Here is a 12658-nt window from a genome sequence, read left to right on the forward strand (position 1 = left end):
CTGGCAGAATGCCCCTCCCCGCTGATTCTGTGTGCTAAGCATGATTTTTCAGATTCTTTGCATCTAATATCAGCGGACAACTCATGGACAGTTCTGTTGGTTCTCTGCTTTCTCTGTGAAGGTGGTTTTTATTCACAGACAAAATGTTTTAAACTTTTTCAGGACAGGAGGATGGTGCTTCACGATGTTGGGGCACCTAGTGCTGCATACTGGATCTGGGTTGCACTCAGCCCTGCTCCCTTTACCAGCTGCCTTTCCCATCCCTCTTTTACACTATTTTAATTGCTGTCACCCTTTTTTTGCCATATATTGTTTTCTGTTTTAGGGATAGCACTCTGATGAATAATGGGTGTTGTTTCATTCTTTAACACTTTGGCTATAATGGATTGGTGGGACAGCTGTGGGAGGGATGAGTCCTCACTTTTATTATTATGAATGTCCCCACTAAGAGCCAGTCTTTTCTCTACAACTGTCTTCTCCCGTAATGGAACTGGCTGGTGAGGTTTCTCTTGCCACAGATGCACACTGGGAGAACCCTCATCTGCTCTCTAACTTGTGTACTAACCCAACTCAAATAATTTTATTTCTCTTTAAATTATTTCTTAACTCTAGCACCAGTATTGCTTTCAGCACAGATTTTACCATTCCTGCATACCTCCATAATTTGATCAAATTTCGGCCTGATATCAGTAACTCCAGATGAAATATCTCTTGACTAAGGGCGTTAATGACCTTGTGGTTTAGACCTTGACCCCCAACCAACCAGCCAACCTATCAGTCACACTATATTATGGTGTGTGACGGAAGAAACTATGTGAACAACCATCACTTCCTCTTTTCTGTTCCAATAATGAGTGGTGTGCAATGAGAATGATTATTTGTAAGCCTCTACATCTACATCTACATCCATACTCCGCAAGCCACCTGACGGTGTGTGGCGGAGGGTACCTTCAGTACCTCTATCGGTTCTCCCTTCTATTCCAGTCTCGTATTGTTCGTGGAAAGAAGGATTGTCGGTATGCCTCTGTGTGGGCTCTAATCTCTCTGATTTTATCCTCGTGGTCTCTTCGCGAGATATACATAGGAGGGAGCAATATACTGCTAGACTCTTCGGTGAAGGTATGTTCTCGAAACTTTGACAAAAGCCCGTACCGAGCTACTGAGCGTCTCTCCTGCAGAGTCTTCCACTGGAGTTTATCTATCATCTCCGTAACGCTTTCGCGATTACTAAATGATCCTGTAACGAAGCGCGCTGCTCTCCGTTGGATCTTCTCTATGTCTTGTATCAACCCTATCTGGTACGGATCCCACACTGCTGAGCAGTATTCAAGCAGTGGGCGAACAAGCGTACTGTAACCTAATTCCTTTGTTTTCGGATTGCATTTCCTTAGGATTCTTCCAATGAATCTCAGTCTGGCATCTGCTTTACCGACAATCAACTTTATATGATCATTCCATTTTAAATCACTCCTAATGCGTACTCCCAGATAATTTATGGTATTAACTGCTTCCAGTTGCTGACCTGCTATTTTGTAGCTAAATGATAAAGGATCTATCTTTCTGTGTATTCGCAGCACATTACACTTGTCTACATTGAGATTCAATTGCCATTCCCTGCACCATGCGTCAATTCGCTGCAGATCCTCCTGCATTTCAGTACAATTTTCAATTTTTACAACCTCTCGATACACCACAGCATCATCTGCAAAAAGCCTCAGTGAACTTCCGATGTCATCCACCAGGTCATTTATGTATATTGTGAATAGCAACGGTCCTATGACACTCCCCTGCGGCACACCTGAAATCACTCTTACTTCGGAAGACTTCTCTCCATTGAGAAAAACATGCTGCGTCCTGTTATCTAGGAACTCTTCAATCCAATCACACAATTGGTCTGATAGTCCATATGCTCTTACTTTGTTCATTAAACGACTGTGGGGAACTGTATCGAACGCTTTGCGGAAGTCAAGAAACACGGCATCTACCTGTGAACCCGTGTCTATGGCCCTGTGAGTCTCGTGGACGAATAGCACGAGCTGGGCTTCACATGACCGTCTTTTTCGAAACCCATGCTGATTCCTACAGAGTAGATTTCTCGTCTCCAGAAAAAAATCATTATACTCGAACACAATACGTGTTCCAAAATTCTACAACTGATCGACGTTAGAGATATAGGTCTATAGTTCTGCACATCTGTTCGACGTCCCTTCTTGAAAACGGGGATGACCTGTGCCCTTTTCCAATCCTTTGGAACGCTACGCTCTTCTAGAGACCTACGGTACACCGCTGCAAGAAGGGGGGCAAGTTCCTTCGCGTACTCTGTGTAAAATTGAACTGGTATCCCATCAGGTCCAGAGGCCTTTCCTCTTTTGAGCGATTTTAATTGTTTCTCTATCCCTCTGTCGTCTATTTCGATACCTACCATTTTGTCATCTGTGCGACAATCTAGAGAAGGAACTACAGTGCAATCTTCCTCTGTGAAACAACTTTGGAAAAAGACATTTAGTATTTCGGCCTTTAGTCTGTCATCCTCTGTTTCAGTACCATTTTGGTCACAGAGTGTCTGGACATTTTGTTTTGCTCCACCTACCGCTTTGACATAAGACCAAAATTTCTTAGGATTTTCTGCCAAGTCAGTACATAGAACTTTACTTTTGAATTCATTGAACGCCTCTCGCATAGCCCTCCTCACACTACATTTCGCTTCGCGTAATTTTTGTTTGTCTGCAAGGCTTTGGCTATGTTTATGTTTGCTGTGAAGTTCCCTTTGCTTCCGCAGCAGTTTTCTAACTCGGTTGTTGTACCACGGTGGCTCTTTTCTCTCTCTTACGATCTTGCTTGGCACATACTCATCTAACGCATAATGTACGACGGTTTTGAACTTTGTCCACTGATCCTCAACACTATCTGTACTTGAGACAAAACTTTTGTGTTGAGCCAACAGGTACTCTGAAATCTGCTTTTTGTCACTTTTGCTAAACAGAAAAATCTTCCTACCCTTTTTAATATTCCTATTTACGGCTGATTCCCTGTTCTGCGTTAACTTTTTCAAATAGGTCGGGTCTGTTTGTCACCAGAAGGTCTAATATGTTATCGCCACGAGTCGGTTCTCTGTTTAACTGCTCAAGGTAGTTTTCAGATAAAGCACTTAAAAAAATTTCACTGGATTCTTTGTCCCTGCCACCCGTTATGAACGTTTGTGTCTCCCAGTCTATATCCGGCAAATTAAAATCTCCACCCAGAACTATAACATGGCGGGGAAATATACTCGAAATATTTTCCAAATTATCCTTCAGGTGCTCAGCCACAACAGCTGCTGAGCCAGGGGGCCTATAGAGACATCCAATTACCATGTCTGAGCCTGCTTTAACCGCGACCTTCACCCAAATCATTTCACATTTCGGATCTCCGTCAATTTCCTTCGATACTATTGCACTTCTTATCGCTATAAACACGCCTCCTCCTTCACTGCTCAGCCTGTCTCTGCGGTATACATTCCAATCTGAGTTTAGGATTTCATTACTGTTTACGTCTGGTTTCAGCCAACTTTCTGTCCCTAGTACTATATGGGCGTTGTGATCGTTTATTAATGAGAGCAGTTCTGGGACCTTTCTATAGACGCTCCTGCAGTTTACTATTAGCACATTAATATTGTTATTTCCTGTTGCATTTTGCCTACTCCTACCTTGCCGCGTCTCAGGAGGCGTCTTGTCGGGCCTAAGGAGGGGATTCTCTAACCTAAAAAACCCCCATGTGCACTCCACACGTACTCCGCTACCCTTGTAGCCGCTTCCGGCGTGTAGTGCACGCCTGACCTATTCAGGGGGACCCTACATTTCTCCACCCGATAGCCTCTGTGCAAGCCTGAATCTTGCTAATCCTACTTTTCTGGTATTTTTGTGAAATATATGTAAGAGGAAGCAATATATTGGTTGGTTCTTCTAGGATTGTATGCTATTAGAATTTTAACAACAAACCACCATATGGTCAACAATACCTCTCTTGAAACATATGTCACTGGAGATGTGTGAAAATCTCTGTGATGTTTTTCTGCTTAATAAACAAACATTTGATGAAACATGATCTTCTTCTTTTGATTTTTTTCTATTGCCCATATGATGCTATATGGTTGTCCCAGACTAATGAGAAGTACTCTAATACGTCAACTTTGGATTTGTAAGGTGCCTCCTTTGTTATGGGTGAACTACATATCCTAAGGATTCTTTCAGTGAATATCAGTCTAGCCTCTGCCTTTCCTACAATTACTTGTATGTGGTTGTTCCACTTTAAATCGCTGTATATGTTTCTTCCAGATATTTAATGTATGTGACTGCTTCCATTGACTGTTCTGTGATCATGTAGTCATACAATAACAAGTCTTTATGGGTCATACACGGTATGTTACATTTAAGTATGTGGAGTTTCAACTGCCATCGGTCAGTTTTCTGCAGATCTTCTTGCATTTCACTGCAATTTTTAGTATTGAAGCTTCCCCATACGAAACTGTCATCTGTGAACAGTTTCAGAGAGCTTCCAATATTATCCACTAGGTGATTTATATATACTGTGACAGTAATACTTCTCTGACAATTCCTTGGGCTACGTGTGAAATTATTTTTACAGTGAAAGATTTCTCTCCATCAGGAGTGACAGTATGTGTTCTGTTTGCAAGGAGCTCGTTAATCCAATAAAAAAGCTGATCTGATATTTGTAAGCACACTTTTTTGTTCATTAGGGAACATTGAGGAGCTGTATTGAATGCATTCCAGATGTCAAGGTGTATGGCAGCAACTAGGACACTTGTGTCTACTACCATGTTAAACAGTAGGTTCCCATACAACTGGCTGGGTAAGTCAGGTTGTAGGAAGGTGAAGGCATACCACCTACAATAGGACTGTGCTTAGTAAAATGTTGTGTTGTTCAAACAAACCTTCAGATGGAACAAAGCTCTACTTTTACTAAGTAATATAGTATCATTTTTTAGTATATTACAAAGAGAAACAAAAAATTCTCTCTCCCTCTTTCTCATTTACATGAAAAGAGGCATTTGAATCATAGACTGTAAATGTTGTCAGTTCATTTTGTGTGTGTGTGTGTGTGTGTGTGTGTGTGTGTGTGTGTGTGTGTCCCAGGATGGTTGGTCATTACTTACCTCCGAGAAATGAAATTCAAGTACTGGCCATAGACACATTAACAGTAGAATAAATGTATCCCTAACCTACAAAACAGGTGTCCCTCATAATGGAGGAAAATGGGATGGATTTCAGAAGCTGGGAAGAAGGGGGACATCACTCAGACCTCTTTCCTCAGTTTCACATCCTGGGATTGCCTCTTGAAGGTAATTATTGCCCGGCCTTACTGTCTCCTAATAATTTTATCATTTTCTCAAATGAATTCTCCTTTTGATATACCGGTATACATCTTTTGAGTTTCTTGTTTTCCTTATGTTTCAGCTGTACAGAGTGCATCAGTTCCTTAGTAATTCATTTTTGTCAGAATTTCCATGTTTGCTTATGCTGTATGAAAATAAACTACTATATTGCATGAAACTTCCCGGGAGATTAAAACTGTGTGCCCAACTGAGACTCAAACTCGGGACCTTTGCCTTTCGCAGGCAAGTGCTCTACCATCTGAGCTACGAAGCACGACTCACGCCCGGTACTCTCAGCTTCACTTCTGCCAGTACGTCATCTCCTACCTTCCAAACTTTACAGAAGCTCTCCTGCGAACCTTGTAGAACTAGCACTCCTGAAAGAAAGGATATTGCGGAGACATGGCTTAGCCACAGCCTAGGGGATGTTTCCAGAATGAGATTTTCACTCTGCAGTGGAGTGTGCGCTGATATGAAACTTCCTGGCAGATTAAAACTGTGTGCCCGATCGAGACTCGAACTCGGGACCTTTGCCTTTCGCAGGCAAGTGCTCTACCATCTGAGCTACCGAAGCACATCTCACGCCCAGTACTCACAGCTTTACTTCTGCCAGTACCTCGTCTCCTACCTTCCAAACTTTAATGAAGCTCTCCTGCCAGGAAGTTTCATATCAGCGCACACTCCGCTGCAGAGTGAAAATCTCATTCTACAGTATTGCATACTGCAATGGTAACAAACTGAATATTTGTTTCTTTATAATGCTCCTTCTTTTTGTCTAACACTTCAACTTTTTTAGGTACCTGAAAAAGAAAAGAAAAGATACAGTTCCCAAGGACACTGAAAGTGACATTGAAAGTGTAGCAAGTGAGGAATTTGAAGAGATGATTGATGGTATGATGGGTGTAAAGAAGGGTGATATTGACTTCGCTAATGAGATTGCTGGTAAACTTACATCATCAGAAAAAAAAGGTCAGTAGTAGCACAGTAAATTTCAGTCTTCAGTGGAAATATTATCATAATTTTGTGTTATACAGTATGGAAATTGCCTGTGAAAATGATCAACAATCTGAAAATATTTTTGATGTGAATAAAGAAATTCTATACATTAAGCAACAGCAGATGAAAACCATGAAGAAAAAGTAGGAAAAAATCCTGCCATCGTTTGTGAAAATTTTCGACTGATGTTGAGTACTGGAGGACTTTTGGTGCTTCTTTAAATCATGCTGGTCTCTTTTTGTACAACTCTTTCATCTGTTCTACTGGAAGGATGAGTCTGTCCCCTCAGTCCATCCCAATTCGTATAGGACATTATTCATTGTTTGAACATAGTTTATCGCAAGTAGTAAAGGGTACAGCAATCGGTTACAAATAACATTTATTGCATATCCAGGTTTTGGTCACTGTGTGGCCATCTTCAGTGCTAAAAGACATAAAGAACCAGTTACAATAAGGTAATATGCATGCCTTATTACACTGTCAAGTCACATTAATGTGACCACCTGCCAAAGTTTGAATAACAACTTTTTGCATTTTGCACAACTATGAGACACAGGAAGAGTCAGTGAGGTTCTAGAAAGTACTGACAGGGGTGTGGAGCCATGCTGAGCTCAGTGCTGCAGCCAGCTGTGCTACCCGATAGAGGTGTTCCCACAGACTCTCAATTGGTTTTAAACCCGGGGAGTTGGATGGCCAGGAGAGTATGCTGAACTCATCCTGGTGCTCTTTGAACCATGCACATATACTGTGAGTTGTTTGACACATTACTGGTAGATGCTGTTGTGCTGCAGAAAAGCAAACTGCATGTGGGGGTGGACATGGTCTCACGGATAGATGCATACTTGTGTTGATCCATTGTGCCTTCCAGAGTGACGAGATCCCCCAGAGAATGCCACAAAACCACTCCCCAGATCATAATGCTCCCTCTTCTGGCTGGGACCCTCCCAGAGATCGTAGCAAGGTGTTTGCTTTTGGATCTTTCATGCCCTACACACCAACGGTCATCTGCTTGATGGAGCATCTGAAAGGGCACATGTCACGACTCAGTGGATGTTCAGTTGGCGGTATTTGCTTGCAAATTCCAGTCTTTGTTGCTTATGAACAGCTGTCAGCATGGGTGCATGAGCCAGGCATCTGCTCAACAGTAGCATGTCTATTTGCATGTACACATCTACACAGTCGTTGTTCAAGTCTGTCATCTATGGCCTGTGGCGCACCACAGTTGCCTCGGTGCTGGTTTGGATATACTTTAATCATGGTAGCATGTGAACATGTCACAAACTTAGCTGTTTCAGAAATGTTTCCACCCTTGGTCCAGAAGCCAGTGGTCATACCTTTTTGGTCATCAGATAAATCACTTCATTTTCACATTACAACAATGACTACACTGTTTGTGTACCTCAACCCCCCCCCCCCCCCCCTCAACATGCGTTATGTACCCTCCACTGCTAGTGCAGCCTCCTGCCACTGCATGTTGACGTAGAACATAGGCAGTGGTCATATTTATGAGACTCCACCCTGTAAATGTACTGTTGTATAAGCTTTCAATGTGAGTCAGTCTTAAATACATAGAAGGAAATGTAAGTTAAAGTATTTAAAACCATTTATACATGGTGATCAGAAACAGTCTGAAAAACTTGTAAGGGTGCTGCAGGGTAGGTTGTGCTGAGAAGTGATTGCAAAGAAAGAAATTTGACATGTTGTGGTATTTTAGAGTTAATAAGCAGTGAAGGTAGCCAATCAGGCTGTTGCACTCACAGGTTCAAACAGCTTGCCAGATACAATTAGTGTTGAGTGTTCTCATACTGTGGATAATTGCACACGAGACTCCTCAGCCTGTGGCTCGGGCTCAATCCCTACTACCGTCCCATGTCAAGAATGCTGTCTCTGGTGGGCTGCTTGAATTTGCATGCATAATGGCCTGATTGGCTGTTTCAGTGCTAATTAACTCTGAAGTGGTGGGATGTTTTGACAGTTATTGCTCACCACAATCTACCCTGCAACACCCTCACAAGTTTCTCAGACTGTTTGTAACCACACTGTTAACACATAGTCCCAACTGGACTATTCATGCCAAAAGTTGAGTTCACACAGAGGCCACTGTTGACAGTTACAACACTGCAGATTTCAGTATATGTCATACCAATCTGCAGCACCCTCATTACAAGCGTGGTGCGTTGACAACATGTATTAACTTTATTTTACAATTCTACTTGCCAGTTGGCAACAGGAGACACAAACACAAAAAGGTTTAACTTATGCAAGCTTCTGGGGCCAGTGGCTCCTCTTTCCAGCAGAAGAGTTGGAGGGGAAGGAAGACGGGTGAAGGAAAAGGACTGGAGAAGTTTAGGTAAAGGGGATACAGTTTTGAAAAGTCATCCAGAACCCCACGTCAGGGGAGACTTACCATATGGGATGAGAAGGAAAGACTGATTGTTGGGGACTGCACTGGATGAGATTTGAAAACCTGACAGCTTAAAGGTGGAAGACAGGGTAATATCCAAGACAGAGATTACTACTAAAACATCTTGCACAAGTTAATTAGGAGTGAACTAAGTGCATTGTATGTATCAGAGATTGGGGAGGGGTGGAGATGGCAAAAAATAGACTGGTCAGAAAATGAAAGATGTAGAAAACTAAAATGAAGTGAAGAAGAGAGTAGTTACTGTGAAGAAATGCTGGGACAAAGAAATTCATGTAAATTAAGACCAGGTGGGTGATGAAAACCAAGGACATGTTGTAGCGCTAGTTCCCACCTGCGGAGTTCTGAGAAACTGGTGTCTGTGGGAAAACTCCAGATGGAGAACTTGTGATGAAACAGGCACCAATGTCATGACTGTCATGTTGTAGAGCATGCGATGTTGGTACACGTCCTCTGCCTATGCCCGTTCATGCTGACTGATAATTGAGTGGTTGTCATGTTGATGTAAACGACCAAACGGTGTTTAAGTAACAGCTGGTCTATGACGTGTGTCGTTTCACAGGTGGCTCTCCTCTCGATAGTATATGTTTTGCCAGTTACAGGGTTGGTGTAGGTTGTGGTAGGAGGCTGCATAGGGAGTAGGAACCATAGGGTAGGGAGACGGGTGCAGAAGGAGCATAGAGTCTGACAAGGATGTTGTGGAGATTGGGAGGGCGATGAAAAGCTATTCTAGTGTGATGGGCAAAATCTCAGTCAGAATGGACCTCATTTCAGGGGATGATTTTAGGAAGCCATTGTCTTGTTGAAGTAGCTGATTAATAATTTCAAGACCAGGATAATACTGAGGGATAAGTGGTGTGCTCCGCAGTTGTTTTTTGGAGAGGTCATCAGTACCAGGGTTGGACGTGATGGCCAGGGAAATCTGCTTTTGAACTAGGCTGATGGGGTAATTATGTCGAGAAAGGCTGAGGTGAAGTGGTGCTATATTGCTGTAAAAAGTCTGCATCCAGACAAATACATTTGCCTTGAATGCCAAGGCTGTGTGGGAGTGGACATTTGACATGAAAGGGATGGCAACTGTCAGAATGTAAGTACTGCTGTTTGTTTGTAGGTTTAATGTGGACAGGAATGTGTAGCTGTCCTTTGGCAAGAATGAGATTAACATCAAAGAAAGTGGCATGGGATTTAGAATAGGACCATGTGAAATTTAAGTGGGTGAAGGCATTTAGAGATTCCAGGAATTTTAACAGGTCAGCCTCACTACAAGTCCATATGGCAAAGATGTCACCAATATATTGAAACAAAACCATTGGCTGGAGGTTTATGGGTCCCAGGAAAGCCCTCTCCAAGTGACCCATGAAATAGTTGGTAGATTTGTTTTTATGTCTGCCCCTCAAAAGTGAAGTCATAGTAGGTAAATATAAATTTGATTAAGGTGAGCAAGAAGGATGTCATAGGTTTGGAACCTGGTGGGCACTGACTGAGGAAATGTTCAGCAGCAGAGAGACCATGTATGTGGGGGGTGTTGGTAACCTGCTTCGGTGGATCCAAATGTAGCATTACACAATAGAGCTGAGTCCTGAATATAGTTCTATTTCTGATGTAATGTCAAATTAGTATCCAATCAGCAATGTTTATACTGTCAGCCCTTAGAGTGTCTAGTGGGAATGATTTTTATTTATTTCATATATTGTAAAATGGTGTTTTATGAAATGATCTTATATGACATGCTTTGCAATATTTTTAAATCTGCTGTTGTATAACTCATTGCAGTTGAGGGAATGCTTATTGTATCATTACCTTTCAGGCATTAAGAGCGAAAGGAATGGTGGCATTTAGATCTCAACATGAGCCTATTTCTCTATAATTTTACAATCATGCTTATTATGTGCAAGGTAGTAATATGCTCCTAATCACCTCTCAGAAGGCAGGCTCCTTCGATTCTAAGAATAAACTTACTGTGATGGATATTGCATATGTTTTTGAGTCTCCCACAAAATTTTGTTGACACATCTGTGGCATTCCACAGATCCCTAAAATAGAAATAATAATCAAGACAGGATTGGGAGAAAATGTATTAGTGACTTCTAGTGTAGTTGTTATGTTCTCTGTTATGAAGATTGGTTTCATGTAAAACTCACACTAGTGAACACTGTGCAAGCCTCTTCTCCTCTGCTGTAACTTCTCCAAACTCCAGCCATTGGACCTGCTTACATTACTGAAGCCTTGGTCTCCCTCTACATTTTTTATTCCCTACACTACTCTCCATCATTAGATTGAAAATTCCTTGGTGCCTCAGAATCTGTCCTATCAACCAATCCCTTCTTTTAGTCAAGATGTGTCATAATACTATTTTCTCTTCAATTTCGTTTGGTACCTCTTGATTAGTTATCCAACATACCCACCTAATCTACAGCATTCTTCTCTAGCATCATATTTCAGAAGCTTGTATTTTCTTTCTGTCTATGCCACTCACCATCTTGGTATCACTTCTGTATAAGGCTACTCTCAAAATAAATGCCTTCAGAACAGATTTCCTAACACTGAAATTTATATTAGATGCTAACAAATTCCTCTTTTTCAAAAATTTTTTTCTTGCTATAACTAGTCTGCATTTTATATCCTCCCTGTTTTGGCCATTATCAGTCATTTTGCTGCCCAAGTAGGAAAACTCATGTACTACTTTTAGTGTCTCATTTTCTGATCTAATTCCCTCAGCTCTGACTGAACTAATTTGTCTACATTCCAATACCCTTCATTTGTTTTGTTGATTTTCATCACATAACCTCTTTTTATTTAGCTTTAATGTCCTTTCTGTATTTCTTCTTGGTTTCCTTTATTGTATGCTCAGTTTACAGAGTGAACAATATTAGTTATAGGCTATAACTGTGTCTCTTTACTTTCTCAGCTGCTGCTTGTCTTCGGTGTTCTTCAACTCTTATGATTATAGTTTGGTATCTGCAAGTTTGATGTAATCTTTTGTTCCTTACATTTTATCCCTGCTTACTTCAGAATTTCAATGATTGTATTCTAATCAAAATTTAAGATATTTGCACTAGAAATAAGAAAAAATAAAAAAAGGTCGCAGGAGTATGTATTTACAGAAGAGGGAAGAAACTTCAGTAGCTCTTGTAGGCATGGATCTTACATAACTCCAGTTCGTTTTCAGCGAAGTATCTGAAATGACTTATACAGAGAACATTATTTCTTTGACCTAGAAAATTTGTTTGTCGAATCATTCTCATGTTTATGGGCAGCAGGAAGTCCACACCTACATTGATGTAACACTTTAAGTGGAGAGTGGGTGGCAGCTGTTATTATTGTATCGAAATTGAAAATCAGTGGAATAATAATTTCCCCAAGCATGGTAGTGACCATGATGCAGGTTCATATTACTTGTCTGTCCTACACCTATCCCTACAATCCATAAACTGCCAATAATAATAAATGATGATATCAAGGAAAATAAATACTGGAATAACAATCTCAAACATATCTTGAAATTATAATTATATTCTCCAATAATATTTATATAATTTACCTATCCCATGATGTGAATTGCAGTTGAAATCCCATCCACATATGGACATAGTTTTGACATTCAAATCCTTTCCTTTAATGGTGACTACAACATTGGCAAATGTTACATAAAAAAATTCTTGCAGCCATTCTCTCAAAGTCTAGAACAAAAGTATTATCCTTTCCTTTTTTGTGTAACATAACTTAATAGAATAATGCTGTCATAGTCCAGAAGGCACCCAGCTGTATCACTGTGTGTATACATTATTACTGGTTTGCTGTTCATGCTTGGCATAACATTATTAAACATTATTTATAGTATTCAAAAGACACAATATAAAAAGGGATAG

At 40.9% G+C, this 12658-nt stretch overlaps 1 protein-coding gene across 2 annotated transcripts in view; it reads left to right on the forward strand.

Annotated features, from left to right (window-relative positions):
* Positions 1-12658, forward strand: part of LOC126162042 (CCAAT/enhancer-binding protein zeta) — a 222087-nt gene that overhangs the window by 148687 nt on the left and 60742 nt on the right. For both annotated transcript variants that reach the window (XM_049918275.1, XM_049918274.1), the window contains exon 13: positions 6168-6340. In XM_049918275.1, coding sequence (XP_049774232.1) covers positions 6168-6340 — 173 coding nt within the window. The remainder of the gene's footprint in view (positions 1-6167; positions 6341-12658) is intronic.

Source organism: Schistocerca cancellata, chromosome 2, assembly GCF_023864275.1.
Source record: "Schistocerca cancellata isolate TAMUIC-IGC-003103 chromosome 2, iqSchCanc2.1, whole genome shotgun sequence".
In the NCBI taxonomy this organism is placed as follows: Eukaryota; Metazoa; Arthropoda; class Insecta; order Orthoptera; family Acrididae; genus Schistocerca; species Schistocerca cancellata.